Here is a 17,751-nt window from a genome sequence, read left to right as displayed (position 1 = left end):
AAATAAGGCAATAAAATTAAGCATTTTATTGATGCACATGATCATCAGTTGCTGCTCTTGTTCAAAACAAACAAAAAACTCCTCCCATTTTAGCAAGAGTTATATAAAAATAAAGCAATAAACCTGTCTACCGGGCTTCCCTGGTGGTGCAGTGGTTGGGAGCCCTCCTGCCGATGCGGGGGACGCGGGTTTGTGCTCCGGTCCGGGAGGATCCCACATGCCGCGGAGCGGCTGGGCCCGTGAGCCATGGCCAATGAGCCTGCGCGTCCGGAGCCTGTGCTCCGCAACGGGAGAGGCCACAACAGTGAGAGGCCCGCATACCGCAAAAAAAAAAAAAAAAACCTGTCTACCCTTTGGTAGGTACAACAGGTAACTACCATTGTGAGAGGGGCTGGGGAAATTCTGTTTACTTTGGTCCTCTGCATGCTGTTTTTATTCCCAGCACAGAGTACAAAGTTGAGCAAGAATTGAGATGGGAATTCTCAAAGAGAACGCTGATAGCTAGAATTTAAAGTGTAATGGTCTATCCTTTGTTTGAAGTATTTAAAGGATCCCTAAAAAAGTAAAACTTATTTTTAAATATAAGGCCAAATGTACAGTAGGAATCAATAATATTTTACTTAAAATGTCAAATAATTAAAAACTGGCCTTAAATTCTTTTAAAATTGTAGACAACATTCTGAAGGGGAAGAAATAATCATATAAGAAATAAGCTTAAAAAATTTAATTTTTAAATAACATATTGCTAAAGGAACAGAATGTATGTAAAGAGAACATTTTAACAAGCTACCAGTGATGTACATGCTAAAATGTTTAGGGGTAAAGTACACTGATGTCTGCAACTTACTTTGAGATCCATTAAAAAAAACCAACCAAGATGGACTAATAGATGGATAGAAGGATGGAGAGAGATGTGATAAAGCAAATATAGTAAAGTGTTAATTATAAAATCTAGTTGGTCAGCTCATGGATATTAACTGCAAAATTATTTCAACTTTTATGTATGTTTGAAAATTTTTATAATAAAATGGTTGGGAAAAATCACCAGAGTTCAGTTTAGTATCTATTAAATCATACAATAAACAAAAAAATACTAATCCTTTTAAAGTTAGAAGGACTTCCCTGGCGGTCCAGTGGTTAAGACTCCACACTTCCATTGCAGGGGGCACAGGTTCAATCCCTGGTCGGGGAACTAAGATCCCACATGCCACACAGGGCAGCCAAAATAAATAAATATATAAAACCTTAAAGTTAATTAGACATGGTTTGTGTTTATATGGAATAAAATACTAAATAGTGAGTATGAATACTAAAGAGAATAAAAATTTTTTTCTTGATAGGTAATAAGTGGATTTATTTAGAGAGATACACATTCCATAGACAGAATGCTGTCCCTCTCAAAAGGCAAGACTGGCCCTAGGAGAATCACACTCCACAGACAGTGTGGGCCATCTCAGAAGGCGAGAGGCCTAAATTTTAACTAAGGTAAGGTAAGTAATAAACAATTTCACTTTGGTTATAAACAGAGATTGCTTCTCTCCAAAAGAAAAAACCATTTTTCTTCCCTCTTGTGTAATCAGTATGACAAGTGCCCATTCCTCTGAGATCTAGACCACAGGGTATTGACTGGGTAAAACTATTTAAAAGCAGCGGTATTTATTAGTGCAATTAATCCTATTTGGAAGACCTTTGCCTTCAAGCTTTGGCTTGGCTGTCATTGCCACAGTGTCTCTCCAGCAGTGAAGCTATTTTGAACCCTCCTTTTCTATTAAAAGACTCTTTCAATTTGTCTTTTTAATAATGATAAAACATTAAGAGAGCTGACTGCCAGGCAGCTGTTTGGAAAAAACAAATGAAAGGAAAGCTCAGCACAATCTCACGGGCATTAATTCCATGTTTGGTCCTTACCATCATCTAAAATAACACATATTTCTGAGGGCCAATCATTCCCATTTTATTTTATCTGAAGAATATTAAAAAAAAAATAGCAAAATGCTATTATGGAAACAGGACTAGTAAGTTTCTTTCAGCTTTTTAATTTATAATTTATCACCAAACTTTCCTAGTGTCTTGGATAAACTTGTTCAAAACAGTCTTCATGCTGTTGGCACAAATATCTTCTTCAAATATACACAATTCACTAGGTTATCTCCAAGATAGTTGCATCTTTTTTTTGTTCAGTTTTGTTTGTTTTTTAAAATAAATTTATTTATTTATTTTTGGCTTCATTGGGTCTTCGTTGCTGCACGTGGGCTTTCTCTAGTTGTGGCTTCGTTGCAGTGTCCAGGCTTCTCATTGCAGTGGCTTCCCTTGTTGCGGAGCATGGGCTCTAGGCACGCAGGCTTCAGTAGTTATGGCTCACAGGCTCTAGAGCATAGGCCTCAGTAGTTGTGGCACACAGGCTTAGATGCTCCGTGGCATGTGGGATCTTCCCGGACCAGGGATCAAACCTGTGTCCCCTGCATTGGCAGGCGGATTCTTAACCACTGTACCACCAGGGAAGTCCACAGTTGCATCTTTGAGTATGGTTTACTTTTTCCTGGCCATAAAAGTAATACATACTCACTATATTCTTTTAATTCAGAAAAGTATTAAGAAATGGAGAAAAATTATAATGTTACAACTCAGAGAAGCAATCACTGCTAATACTCTGAAATCTTTCCTTTCACTGATTTTCTACTGCCTTATTATTTACATATTTGAGCTCATATTGTTTACATAAGAGTTGTATGTTTCTCCCACTCGGTTAACATTATAGAGCATAAGAATTTTCCAAGCCAATAAACATCATTTGTAATGACTGTGTTGTATTCTGTTAGATGGATATTTAATAATTACTTATCTGTTCTCTTTTCTGGCTATTTCCAATTTCTTGCCATTAGAAATAATGCTGTGATAAACTACTTTGCCAGTATTTCAGATCATTCCCTTTTGATAAGTATTATTTGCAGTAGAATAACTGAGTAATTTATCAACATTTTAAGACTCTTAGTAGATACTGCCAAACTTCATGAAACTCATTCTCCATATTAAAAACAAAAAAACTTTCTAAATTTGATAAATGCAAAAAAATATAAATCATTATAATTCCATTTGCATATCTATGATTAGTTTCTCAAATTTGTCATTTCTATTCCTGTATCTTTTAATCCAGCAATTCCACTTCTAGGAATTTATACTACAGACATGTTCCACAAATCTGTAAGGATATTTACAGGAATGTTGACTGCAGCAGTGGGAATGGCCACGAGTAAGGTGTACAGTAAGGGAGAGATACCTTCGACTTTATACATTCCTATATTATTTGAATAAATTATTGTAAGCATGGACACTACTTTTGTAAACAGAAACATTAAAAAGTTACATTTTCATCTTCTGTCTCAGAATTATTTCTGTTTGACAAAAATTATAAATATATAAAAAAAACAATGTTATCTTCTGGAACTCCAGAAAATCCTTTAATTCCAAGAAAAGAAAAAAATGCTAAAAACCATCATACCTAATTCCTTAGCATCTCCTCCTGCTGGACTTCCATTTTCCTGTCGTGCTACAAGTGCACTGAGAATAATTTTTGTTGCCCCAATCCTTGGCAAAGTGACATGTGTAAGCAATGGTAAGTTATTTTTCTTGGCAAACGCCTGACTGGTTTCGCGCCTCTTCCTGAGGAAGCCCCCTTCTGGAAACAGAACAATCCATTTTCGATCTCTGCTCCTGTAATTATTTTCTAGGTGCTTCTTGAGAAGAAGAAGCTGTTGGTCACGATGAGATTTTCCCTAGAAGGTAGACACACATAAAGTACAGTCACATTTGAAATTTAAAGGCTGTAAAATTAAATAGAAATAACTGTTTCTAGAGTAAATCCCAATCATAGGCTAGAATAGTGATTTCCCCCCACTTACTTCCCCTTTTGACCATAGTGGAAAAAGTAAGTTATTAGCACTTACATAAATAAACCCTTCCCTCTGAAGAAAAAAATTGCTCTAATTGCCCCCAAAAGTTCATTCATTCATCATCAGTAAGTACTTACTGAGTACCTACTACTTACTTGCCAGGCACTGTCCTGGAGATAGAGAAGTAAGAGACCCTCACCAAGCTTACTTGAATGGGGAAGATACATAATACATATGCACATGTATATGTGCATATGTATAAATGCAACTGGTGATAAGGTTAGGAAGAAGAGTAAGAGACTTCTAGAGAAGCTCAACAGGGTAAAGAAAAGCAGCTCCAAGGAGGTGAAATTTGAGCAAAGAGCTGATAATGTGAGGGAATAAGCCATGTGAAGATGAGTGGCAGAGTACTCCAGGTGATGAGGAGAAAAAGGACAAAGACCCTGAGGTGGGAACATGTTTGGCATGTTCAGAGAACTGTGGCAAGGCCAGTGTGGCTGAAAATTGCAGAAGAGAGGTGGAGGACATACAAGAAAGGCCTTGAGCTTGGTTAAGTAGTAGTTTGGGATGGAACACCATTAGATAGTTTTCAAAAAGGGAGAGTCATGAACTTATTTGCATAAAAAAAAATCTGCTGGCTCCAGTGACAAAAAGACTATAGGAAATAAGTTAGGAGACTCCTGTAGAGTCTGGATAAGGGAGTTTGATGAGATTCAACTGTGGGATATCGATGAGAGGTACACACATTCAGGAAAAAATCTGAAAGCTAACAGGACATTCTGATAGACTGGATCTTAGTTGTGAGGGAAAGAGAGGAAAGAGGATAACTTGGAGACCGAAAAGAGGAACCTAGAAGCATTTTTAGGAAAGCCCCAAACCCATGACTAAATATAAGAAGGGTCTTCCTTTCAGTATGATCAATTTGCTAATAATTTTCCAGCCAACACAATGACAGAAGCTCCCCAAAATAATTTGTATACTTGCAGTCTTTACACTAAATTATTCTAAATGTAAACTAAGTAAAAATTTTCTTAGCTAATTTACGGAATTGAATTGATTATAATTAAGCTTTACTTATTATTAAGTTCCCAAGAGTACATGTAAAATATTTTTAATATTCTTGGAAATATCTTGTCAAAAATGTTTAGCAGCAAAGTCCCAAGAGATTTTCTTTAACATTAATACTTTTTTTCTCTCCCCTTCCCCCATGTTATAGATTTTCATTACTATCTAACAGGGAAAAAATTTTTGCTCTTCAGAAATGAATTTGTTAATCTCTCCTGTCTTCCCCTCCAGTGACACTCTAAGATATTAGGTTAGTTTCTTCCTTAAGTTTTTCTTATCACTGTTTATTTTGTCTCAACCTTGTTGTGGCCAATCTCCATTCCCAATTCTTCCTGGGGTTCCAGTATCTGCTTTTTTCCATCTCTCTGCTCAGAAAAACCAAGGGTGTTTCCAGAAAAAATAGACAATTACACAGAATATGAAAAACAAAAATATGTTTTGTATATAAAACTGTCTGGAGGGGACTTCCCTGATGGTCCAGTGGTTAAGACTCTGTGCTCCCAGTGCAGGGGGCCTGTGTTCGATCCCTCGTCAGGTAACTAGATCCCACGTCAGGGAACTAGATCCCACATGCATGCCACAACTAAGAGTCCTCATGCCACAACAAAGATCCCGTGTGCTGTAACTAAGACCTGGTACAGCCAAATAAATAAATAAATATTTTAAAAACTGTCTGGAGCAAAGCATAATATATATGTTTGGGGAGACCTATTTTCATAGAGCTTAGAAGTTTTGCTACACACTTCTAGCTTATTTCTGAATTTGTGATGCTCAGAAGAGGCTTAATTACATTCACCCGCAATTCATTACGTAATTACTACGTGTAAGGTACTGCACCATCCAGGGTGAAGTGACTAAATATATAAACACCAGATAAGTGTGGCATTACCATACATAAAAACTCTTGATATATTTTGGTTATCCATTTTTGAGAAAATAAAGCATATCAAGGAAACACTATGATGTAGTGCTGACTTTTTCTTTTTTTTTTTTTGCCATGCCGTGCGGCATGTGGGATCTTAGTTCCCCAAGCAGGGACTGAACCCGCAGCCCCTGCATTGGAAGCGCAGAGTCTAACCACTTGACCACCAGGGAAGTCCCTGTATGCTGACTTGATAAGAGGGTATTATTCTTTTTCCTGTACTAAACTATTCCTAATGCTTGCGACCCATTCCCAATCCACCTTCCTCCATCAAACCCGTACTCATTCTTTAAATGTATGCCACATAGCATCTTCTCCTCTAAGGTTTTTCTGGATTTACAGAAATTTGACATACTTACTTTTCATATTATGAATTCACAAAATATTTCCTCTTATTTATTTATTTATTTAATATTCTCCCGACTGGTAATCTTATTTATTTAACAATCTCCCAACTGTTAACATAGATACCTTCTGTATCACATAACGGTGACTTGTAAATAAAAATAAAATAACTTGTAAATTTAAAGAAGGTATCTGCTAACATAGATACCTTCTGTATCACATAATGGTGACTTGTAAATAAAAATAACAGTGATAATATAGATGATGATAATGGTAGTCATGATGAAGATGATGAAAGTACCAGGGACTGTTCTGAGCGTGTAACACATATTACTTCATGTAATCTGCACAGCAACTCTGTGAGAGGAGGACCCATTATTCTCATTTGAAAAATGAGGAAACTTTGAGAGATTAAATAACTTGCCCAATTCACACAGCTAAGAAGCAGAAGAGCTGAGAATGTGGCAGGTGCTTGGTAAACTGTTTAGAAGCGAGGAGGGTAGAGATTTAAATATTTGCATTTTAATGTTTATGTATACTCAAATTCAGACTGAAATAAATGTTTTAGGAAAAAAGATTCCCAGCTCCCTCAGATAACTAGAACTGGCTCTATCTATTATAACTGGTTTTGTGATGCTTCTTTTTACAATAAACAATCGGATTGATCAGGCTATCACTGTGGAAAAGAATGCTCATTACTTACCTGTCTGATAAAGAAGTCTCCATGAATTAGAGAAACAATTCCAAAGTTTGTATACTTAAAAATATGATCCATCAACCACATCATTTGAGCAACAACCTAAAATATTTAAAAGCAAGAAATAAATGTTGAATAGAAAAAAAAAACCTGACTATAGCCTAGCCATTCTCTAAATTTTAATTATAATCATCCAAGCATACTTTTAATTAACCTATCTTAAATCTAATGTTACTTCTACAAATAAAGCACTACATGAAAAATTACAGGTCTTCATGCATTATCTAGAAATGTGTTGTATAATTTCCAAGGATTTTGAGATTTCTCTGCTGTTTTCCACTATTGAGTTCTAATATGACTTCATTATATTAAGATAACCTATTCCGTATTAGGTCAATGTTTAAAATGTATTGAAGTTTGTTTTATGGCCCAGGATGTAGAATATCATTGTATATGTTCCACAGATGATTAAAAAGAATGTGTATTCTGTGTTTTGGGGTGTAGTATTCTATATGTTTTGATTATATTTTATTGGTTGATGGTGTTGTTGAGTTCCATATCATTGTTGATTTTCTGTCTATAAGTTCTATCAGATGCTGATAGATGGGTACTAAAATCTCCAACTATAATTTTGTATTTATCTATTTCTCCTTTCATCTCTATCAGTTTTTGCTTCATGTATTTTGAGGTTTTGTTGTTTTGTGTTTATGCATTTAAGATTGTTATGCCTTCCTGGAAGATTGGTCCTTTTATATAATGGTCCTCTTTGTTTCTATTAATTTTCTTTCCTTTGAAGGTTACTTTTTCTGATATTAATATGGCCAATCTCACTGTTTTCTTTGATTAATGTGTTCATGATATATATATATTTATATCCTTTACCTTAAAACTAACTAGTTCAGTGTATTTGAAGTAAGTTTCTTATAGACAGAATATTGTTGAATAATATGTTTATCTACTCCACCAATCTTTCTTTAACTTGCTGTATTTAGACTATTTAAACATAATATATTTATTGCTATGTTAGTGCTTAAAAAAAAAAAAAACAATTACAGGTCTTGATTCCAAGTCTTGGATTCCTAAGTCACAGGTATATACACATCACTGGGTAACAAATAAAACTGAATTAACTTCTTAAATTTGAACTTAATGATTTCCAATTTGTTCTATATAAATAAAACCTTTGGAAATTCTTATATAACTTGTAAAGTTATTTTGAAACAATACAATATGCCTAAGTTATCAAATGAGGGCTACTCATTTAATTAATAAGCACTAAGGCTTTATAAAATGTGACCGTAACTTAATGGCTAAAATATTAAAAGTCATAAAATATAAAGATATAAAACTTTATAAAAATATAAAATATAAAAATATCCAAAATAAAAGAACATTAAACAATTCATTTAGTCAATAAATACACTGTAATTTTTTTAAAAATTCATTTAGTAGAATGACTTACACATTCTATTATATCATGAAGAATATCTGTTAGTTTATACAAGGCCATACTCTTCACCAGCATAAAAATACTGTGTCTTAACAAAAATATTATCTACTGCTGATAAGAGTTAATAGCCATACAAGAGCAGAAGACTTTATTTCAAGCAAATTTAAAATTAAAAGTAAGCATAAACAGGATCTAGTTAATGAATGGTTAATTGTTCTCCCCTGCTGAGATAACAGCATCCCTTGTTATAAGCCTTGAATAAATAAAGTGAAAACTACAACCTCCATCAAGAAAGCAATAGAGCTCTACTTTGGTTCCTATAGGAATAACAAATGTAAACTTCATCTCTGAGCACCAAATTGTATGAACTAACATGTAAGGAAAAAACTAAGCACTGACATCCATGTGTTGCTTTTACAAAAACATTATAAAAGCCCACAAATAATATTCAAGTTTCTGATGTAATTTTTCAGTATCACTGAATAGTTCAGTTACATGACTCCATTCCAACAGTTTTACCATATAAAATAACTTAAAAAAAATAAAGATATACACATGAAAGACTGATTCCCAAATCAATTAATACAGAATAAAATAATCACCAACATCTCATTTTTGAATCGTTTTGCTTTGTAATGATAACCACTTTGTTTAGATAAATTGAGATCTGAACTAAATGGAATTTGCTGAAAAGTGCCCCAAGAAACAAAACAAAAAGCAAGTGGATTCAACCTGTAAAACCTTTGAGCTTTATACACAGTATGAAGTGTGGCTGCAATTTACTGCCCTCTGGGTTTAATACCAACACTAAGGTAACTTGCTTTTATGTTTAATCTTACATTTATAGTGGATTTACCGCCTCAGTTAGAAGGGTAATGTAAAACAAATTCAGGGCTTCTCTGGTGGCGCAGTGGTTGAGAGTCTACCTGCCGATGCAGGTGACACGGGTTCGAGCCCTGGTCTGGGAAGATCCTACATGCCGCGGAGCAAGTAGGCTCCTGAGCCACAATTACTGAGCCTGCGTGTCTGGAGCCTGTGCTCCGCAATAAGAGAGGCCGCGATAGCGAGGGTCCCGCGCACCGCAATGAAGAGTGGCCCGCACTCGCCGCAACTAGAGAAAGCCCTTGCACAGAAACGAAGACCCAACACAGCCAAAAATAAATAAATTTAAAAAAAAAAAACAAATTCAGTAAGAGAGCCAAGCTATCTTCTGATATCTGTATGGATAATTCTGTCCTAACTTATTTTAGGGGAAACAAATCAATAAATATTTATTACATATCTAAAAGTTCTATTGATAGAAATAAAAATTCTTAGTTTTATCATCAATTGCCACAAAAGGGCAAGAATCCTCACTTCACAGATACTTATTAAAAAGGTACCAGCACGTTTAGAAAATATAATTAATCCTTTGTTTCATATTTCTGAAAAAATGAGGTCAGTAAACAAAGTTGCCTGAATCAACTCTGTCGACATTTCACAGGCTGTCACTCATAACGTTGTTAGGTATTTCCAAGGGACAAAATTGCTCTACATCAATTATTCTTTACCCGGAAGCACGAATTTTCTACATGTCAAAACATCTGGGGAGGTTTACATGAATGGCTCCATTCTTCATATCCTTCTGAAATTTTAGTGGAGTCAATGGTTTTCCAGTTTAGAAGTCTGCAAGGACAATTTTGGCTGTCACAATGACTAGAGAGTTCTACTAGCACGTAGTAGGTTGCAGCCAGGTAAGGAAAACAATGTGCAGCAGGACAGTCCAGAACAACAGTGCCGTCCTACCAAAATGCAAGCAGTGCCCCCACTGAGAAACAATGACAGGCGCTACAGGAATTCCTGAATTCAAAAAGCTATGTTATACTCACATCACCATTAAACTAGTATTTTTAAACTGGCCCACAATTTAGCATCAGCTTTCTTTCTTTGAAAGTGCCCATGGAGTATGCAATTAATCAAGTAAACATTCCTACTTGTGAATATAAATTAATATTGCCCTATACTTATTACGCAGGAGGCAGAAATTTTAATGCTTCCACCTTTTTATTTCTCAATTACTCCTTTATGAAACAAGATAAAAAAATTCTTCAATGTTTCAAATTATTTTGTAATATTGGATAGTAATATCAGTATAATTAATCTGAAAATAAAAACAAAATAACTCTGGACAGAAAAATGAACCAAAGACCAACTAACTAAAATCTTTTTACAAAAGCAAACAAATAAACCAAAATTTTTTTTGTCCACAATATTGGTGAAACTCAGATTACCTGACACTCTGGTTAATACAGTTCTCATCTCTGCCAAACTGGAGTTAGAGTAACAAAGTTAGGCATATTTATACTCACCATTTTAAGCACTCTTTGAGATTCAAAAACCAATAGAAGACACTGTAGGCCCTCAGAAAAACCTCTATAAATGTAAGTATCTTATTGGTAAGCATAAAAATGTCCTCCTTGATACAAAGCCAAATAAACTAGTTTTTACACAATTTTAACATCAAGAATTTAGGGGACAGGCAGTAAATATTATTTAATGCAAATATATCTACACAGTGATATTCTTTTATTTTAACAATTCCGAATATAAGATTCTGAATATAAGAAAGGACTGAATTTATTCTACATTCTAGCAAAATTATGCCTCTGCTTTTCAGATAAACAACAAAAACAGATTCCATAATAAGCAAACATATTTTCCATTTACTGTCACCTCATTTTCTGACCCCTGAGCTGCTGAATCAAACTCTCTAGGACCTAAACACACCAGGCGTACTCTTGCCTTAGTGTTTTGGCCAAGATTATTTCACTGAAGAAGAGGCCCTTGCTTCACTACTCTGCCTAACTAAATTCTACTCACCCTTCAAGGTCAAGTTTACGTCCTCTCCCCTCCACAAAGTTTTCTATATTCACCAAGTACACGGTGAGCTCACTTTCCACTGAATATTTCTCACTTTGCAATTAAGTATTGTTTGCTATTCCCTCTCTCCACCTACCACTAGATTATTAGTTGCTTTAAAGGGATAGTATCTTATAGGATGGTCTTCTATATTTATAGTCGGTGACCAGGAATATGAAACACTTATAAAATACCTGTTGATTTGTTTCTTCACTATTAGGTCAAAATTAATTCCATTAATTTTTATATATTTTCTATTTATTTACTTTTCTATGAACATAACTGCTTTACTTTCTCTTAAGGTAACAATTCTTTTAATGTTAAGGACTGACTTTATTTTAAACCCTCCCAGTTTATAGGTATGTTTTAGTTAGCAATATAATAATGTGAAATCAACAGTTCAAACACAGCCCTAGAACACTGAATAAAATGGCCCTCATATCTTTCCTTTCAATTTGCTTTCTAAGTGAAACCCAAAATAATATATACCTTACTTTCTTCTGGCTAAATATCACCAACATCACCTAATTCCCTGTCCAATTTTACTCTTCTATCTTAAGCAAACTGCTTTTTGTGTTTGTATTTCTCACACTGGCAATCCACCACTCACCTCAAGACAGCCCCATGCTGAACCATATTAACTTTGCTTTCATTTCAGTTTTTTTTGTTGTTTTTTTGGTTTGTTTGTTTTTTGAGGTACGCGGGCCTCTCACTGCTGCGGCCTCTCCCGTTGCGGAACACAGGCTCCAGACGCCACAGGCTCAGAGGCCATGGCTCACGGGCCTAACCGCTCACGGCATGTGGGATCTTCCTGGACCAGGGCACGAACCTGTCCCCTGCATCGGCAGGTGGACTCTCAACCACTGCATCACCAGGGAAGCCCTCAGTTATCTTTTTTAAAAAACAGCTTTGTGGAGATATAATCCACATCATCCCAGTTATTTTTCTTTAGTTCTATAAATTCCTCTCTTAGAGTAATTTAGAGTTATATACATAGTATATTTCTTTTTAAATTTTTCTAAATTTTCAAGAAAAGTATACATATTAAAGTGTAAGTCTATATCCCCAACTGTGGTAAGATAATTAAATTGATTCTCTGTTAACCTCCCCTTTCTGCAGTCTATCTCTGCCTTCAGGATGGCTTACCAGTCCTTTGTCCTGGAGGCACATCATCAAAGTACACACATCTCCTGTTGCCTGATGATTCACCAACATTACTGCTTCATCTTTTGAAATTGCGTTAATATCTTCCCCCCATTCCATCACTGTAAGAACAAAAAGTTTCAAAGCTGTCGTGTAAAAAATTTATACATTTCCAGAAGCCTTATATTAGAAACACTGGTGCACATTAATGATGATACATCACTTAGCTAAAACTTCTAAAAGTTTAAAACTAAGTTTATTTCCTATAAAAATCAGGATGTTCATATTTTATAGAGACCCAAAATATCTGTTAAAATGTAAAACGGCCATACCTTTGATTTAGAAATTCTATTTAAGAGTTTGTCCAAACAGGCAAAGATATGCACAAAGGATATTTATTGCAACTTAAATGTTCACCAACAGGGGAATGGATAATTTTTATATAATGGAGGAGTATAAACCCATTAAAAGAATGGAGGATATCTCTATACACTAACCCAAAAGGACTTCTTATCAAGTAAACAAAACATACCACAAAACAGTATATATAATATAATCCCATTTTTTCAAAGAAGTAATAAAATTTACATGTAACTTAATATATTGAAAAAGTCTGGGGAAATAAATTCAAAACAATAACTGATCATCATTGGGAGGTGGTTCCCAAAGCCCCCTTAAATTCTACTTTATAATAAAATATGCAAATATTATAAAATGTGTAAGCATTTTCATTTTACAAGAAAACTAATTAAGGATGTTACATTTATTAAAAACCTCCTGATGAAAAGTTAATGCACCAAAACATATATGTACACTCTAAGGAAAATAGTGATATCTCCAAGTAGTTACGCCTCATTTTATACCAAATTTACTACACGCAAAAAAATAAAATTGAGCATCAGTGTCAAACATCAAGACTCTACAAAGAAGGTTCTAGGTTCCTCAAATGTCTGACATGAATTACCAGAGGCTGAATATATGTTAGCATTCACTCATCTCACTCACTGCTATAAGGAAAGAAGTTGAGTCACCTGTGTGTAATAGTTCTGGATGAAATAAGGATAGGAGACCTATTGCTCACCTGCTTTACCTCTGCCAGCCTCCCTCCTTCACAGTCACCTTTCACTGTCACCCCAATATAGCGGAGCTCCTCATAATAGTTCATTTGAGAAAAGAGTTCTGCTAATTTTTTCTTTTTATTAAAAGCCATTTAAGGGCTTCCCTGGTGGCGCAGTGGTTAACAAAATGCCTACCAATGCAGGGGAAATGAGTTCGAGCTTTGGTCTGGGAAGATCCCACATGTCGCGGAGCCACTAAGCCCGTGCGTCACAACTACTGAGCCTGCGCTCTAGAGCCCGCGAGCCACAACTAGTGAAGTCCCCGCGCCTAGAGACCTTGCTCCGCAACAAGAGAAGCCACCGCAGTGAGAAGCCCGCGCACCGCAACGAAGAGTAGCCCCCGCTCGCCGCAACTAGAGAGAGCCCGTGCGCAGCATGGAAGACCCAATGCAGCCAAAAACAAAAACAAAAAAAACAAAAAAACCCCAGCCATTTAAGCAAGGCATCTATGCATTCATTTTAAAGATCTTAAAGATTTGTATTAAGGGAATTTCAGCTGGGCTGAACATATATTCAGTTGTGGTACCTACTTGCAAAGTGAGGTATTCCAGTCATTCTCTCAGAAGTTATTACTAACACACAAATAGTTACACTATATGGTGAAAGTTTTTTAAATGAATGCAGAATGGAAACTACATTACAGATGTCAAGTAATCCTTAAGGAATAGATGTAGAACACTGGGGACAGCCCAGCAACACCAACTCTCCTACACAGCGGCCTTTTCTTTCCCAAGTGGCCAGTGAAGTTTAGCTGACAAGCTAACTTTACTGAAACATACTTGAATAGCTGATATACATTGTGTATGGGAGCAGGGGGAGTATAAATTGGTACAAGAGTTTTGGAAGTCAATTTGGCGATATATATATCAGAACTAAGAAATGTGAAAATCCTCTACCCAGCAATTCCACTTCTAGGAATTCATCTTACAGATATACTTATTCATGTGTAAAATGACACATATGCAAAGCTCTTTATTGCAGCATTGTTTATAAGAGCAAAGATGAAAACAACTAAAAAGAGAGACTAGCTCAAATTCATAGAAATTTCTAAAATGGTGGTTGACAGGAGGGAAAACTGGGGAGTTATTTAATTAGGGGAGTTATTTAATTAGTATGGAGTTTTGGTTTTGTAAAATGAAAAAGTTTTGGAGATTGGTTACACAATAATGTGAATATAGTTAACAATACTGACACTTAAAAATGGTTAAGATGGTAAATTTTATGTTATGTGTATTTTGTCACAATTAAAAATAAAAAGGGAGACTAGTTAAATAAATTATAATATATCCATGCAATGGAATATTATGTAATCATAGCATTTTTACACTAATATGGAATGATATACTATAAGTAATAAAAGCAAAGTGCAGACAGTGTGTGAAGAGAGAATATATTTACTAAATGAAAACTCCTCATATCACGTCTCTGCTGACAACCCTTCAATGAACGTGCATGCACACGCACACACACCCACACACACCCACACCACTATTCTTTCATTAATTCATTCTTCACTCAATAAATCAGCATCAGGCACTGTGGATATAAAACAAATAAGAACAAAAGTATTATTCTAATGCAGTTAAAACACTCAAGAAAAGTCTAACTTGATTCTATAAATATTAGGCTATTAAGAGGGAATGTGGAAAGTCTTCTAGCTCCACATCCATATAAATAGATGTTTCATAACCAAATAGTCCTTTAATGCAATTTCTGCTACATGAATGGAAAATACTAGATACCTAGGCCTGTGCAGTAGGAAAGCATAGGTGTGAATATAACTGCAAATAAAAATAAGTTTTCTACTTAAAATGTATCTTACTTGCTTTATATAAAGTAGATAAATCTAGTGTGTTGGTTTAAATCTCAAAATATAAATTGAATTTAGAACTCTCTGTTCTGGCTTAAATAGTGTCCCACTAAATTTACATCCATCCAAAACCTGTGAATGTGACCCTATTTGGAAACAGGGGCTTTGTAGATGTATCAAGTTAAGATGAGGTCATAATGGATTAGGATGGGCCCTAAACCTATATCCAATATGACTGGTATCCTTATAAAAAGAGGGAAATTTGGACAGAGATACACAGGGAGAATGCCATGCAACAATGGAGGCAAAGACTGGAGTGATGTGTCTACAAGCCAAGGACTGCAGACAACCACCCAAAGCGAGCAAGAGGCAAGGAAGGATCCTTCCCACCAGAGCCTTCAGACAGAACACACCCCTGTCAGCACCTCAATTTCAGATTTCTAACCTCTGGAACTGTGAGAGAATAAATTCCTGCTGTTTTAAGCCACAGGAACTTTGTTTGTGGTACTTTGTTATGGCAGCCCTCTGAAACTAATATACTCCATCCTCCTCAATTTTCCCCATCCTTTCTCTTTTCCATTCTATTCCCCCCAAATTATAGTTTTTTTCTAACCAACTATAGGAAAAGAACAACAGCACTGTATTTTAACCATCCAGAACATTATCATAGGAATCTACCATTACGTATTATAAATGGTTCTCAATGTTTATTTCTATAATACTTTCAGGGTATAATCATTAAGAGTTAATCCAATACATATTTTATCTCTCAGCCATAACTTAGCTAAAATTAATTTTCAAACTAAATGTCAACTTGCTAAGACTCACACACATACTAAATCAAACAAGTGAAGGTAGAAGGATCAACTTTTAAAAATTATCCTGATGTAGCAACAAAGTCATATAGGATTTTATAATAATATAAATTTTATTCAACAATAAATTTTATTTCCAGTATCTATGGTATTCTTCTTTTACCAAACCATTATATACTTCAAAGATCACTGTTAGAAAGTTATATGACTAACAAAATCAAGATTAAAAAATGCTTGTAGAGAAAAAGCATTTATTTTATGTATGAACTAGCTATGTTCCTCAAATCATACCCTGCTCTCCAAACCAGTAAGTATAATAATGGAGCCAGTATCTTAATCAAGGAATAGAATTATTCTCATGTTAAAGAACAGAAGCTATGGATGCCCGCCAGTTCTTACATTGTACTTGATTAGAAGGACAAAAATATTTTAACACACTGTTCTGTGAAAGGAATTCTCAAAAAAGAACTGGGTCAGGTCCACTATTTCCAAAGGGAATGAAAGACAACTGAGTAAAAACTGGAAGAAAAGTTCCCTAGCTATAATTGAATTTTTAAAAATTCTTGTTAAAAAACAAAGCCAAAGATTATCACCTACTACACACACACACAGACACACACACACACAGACATACACACATTAATAAACCTCCCCCAAAAGTTTTAGACTAAAATTGATCATGACAGTTCACATCTCAAAAAGAAAATAAAAACAAAAAACCATCACAATTTCCTTAAAAACAGTGATGCTAAAGCTGTTATACTGACCCACAAAACAGAATTAATGTGGAGAAGAAAGGTTGCTTTATACACGATCATAATAGCTTACTTCTCAAAGTTCAAAAAAAATGCCTGCAAGCTGATGCCACAAACTATTTTACTATTCTGTGACTCACTTAAGAAACATTAATAATATCATTATGCTACTCAAACATATTGTGAAGATGAATGAGATATAAATGACAGAATCACAGACATCCTGGGCAACTAGATTACATGACAGTTGAAGTTACTTTTGAAATCACTATAAACTTAAAGACTTATACAACTACTGTGTCACGTAAGGTCAGGTATTCTAATATGAAGAGTAAAGATTAGAGAGCAAAAAAACACATGAAAGAATCTCATGTAGCTCAAGAACTGTGGCTTTCAGTAACACACATTGCAGGCAGAGTGGGTTGGACTCATCCAAAGTTAGGGGTTAGCAGAGGAAGATAAAAAGGGAGTGAGGACATGAAGGGTAGCCGTGAGAAAGTAGATTAACGTACTGATTAATGGAGAGGAGATTGGTGAGGAAAGGAACCAAGCAAGGGGGTAATTCACTAAAGAAAACTGAGGGAGGGCTATTATAGTAGAGATACTTGAAGCCATCCCCCATCTCCACCTTTACCCATCCTACTCAAACCCCCATTGATAGGGCCCAGACTTTGTGAGAAAGCCCCCAGGTGAATCTAATGTATATCTGTAAATAAGAACCACTGGAATTTTAGCTCTGATGAGTTTTGTTTTATTTTCTTAAAACAAGTATACTGAACATACTAGGAAGTTGTGGTCAGTGCCCTTTTTTTGGCACTTTAATTAACTTAATTTAAGAGTTTA

At 35.2% G+C, this 17,751-nt stretch overlaps 1 protein-coding gene across 9 annotated transcripts in view; it reads right to left on the bottom strand.

Annotated features, from left to right (window-relative positions):
* The window catches only part of LPGAT1 (lysophosphatidylglycerol acyltransferase 1), a 75,148-nt gene that overhangs the window by 29,938 nt on the left and 27,459 nt on the right, over window positions 1-17,751 (bottom strand). For all 9 annotated transcript variants that reach the window (XM_059076257.2, XM_059076249.2, XM_059076239.2 and 6 more), the window contains 3 exons: window positions 12,414-12,532; window positions 6,926-7,021; window positions 3,500-3,773 (listed from right to left, as the gene is read on the bottom strand). In XM_059076257.2, the coding sequence (XP_058932240.1) occupies window positions 3,500-3,773; window positions 6,926-7,021; window positions 12,414-12,532 (489 nt within the window). The remainder of the gene's footprint in view (window positions 1-3,499; window positions 3,774-6,925; window positions 7,022-12,413; window positions 12,533-17,751) is intronic.

This window comes from Kogia breviceps, chromosome 1 (assembly GCF_026419965.1).
Source record: "Kogia breviceps isolate mKogBre1 chromosome 1, mKogBre1 haplotype 1, whole genome shotgun sequence".
Lineage (NCBI taxonomy): Eukaryota > Metazoa > Chordata > Mammalia > Artiodactyla > Physeteridae > Kogia > Kogia breviceps.
This window is presented reverse-complemented; position numbering and strand designations above follow the sequence as displayed.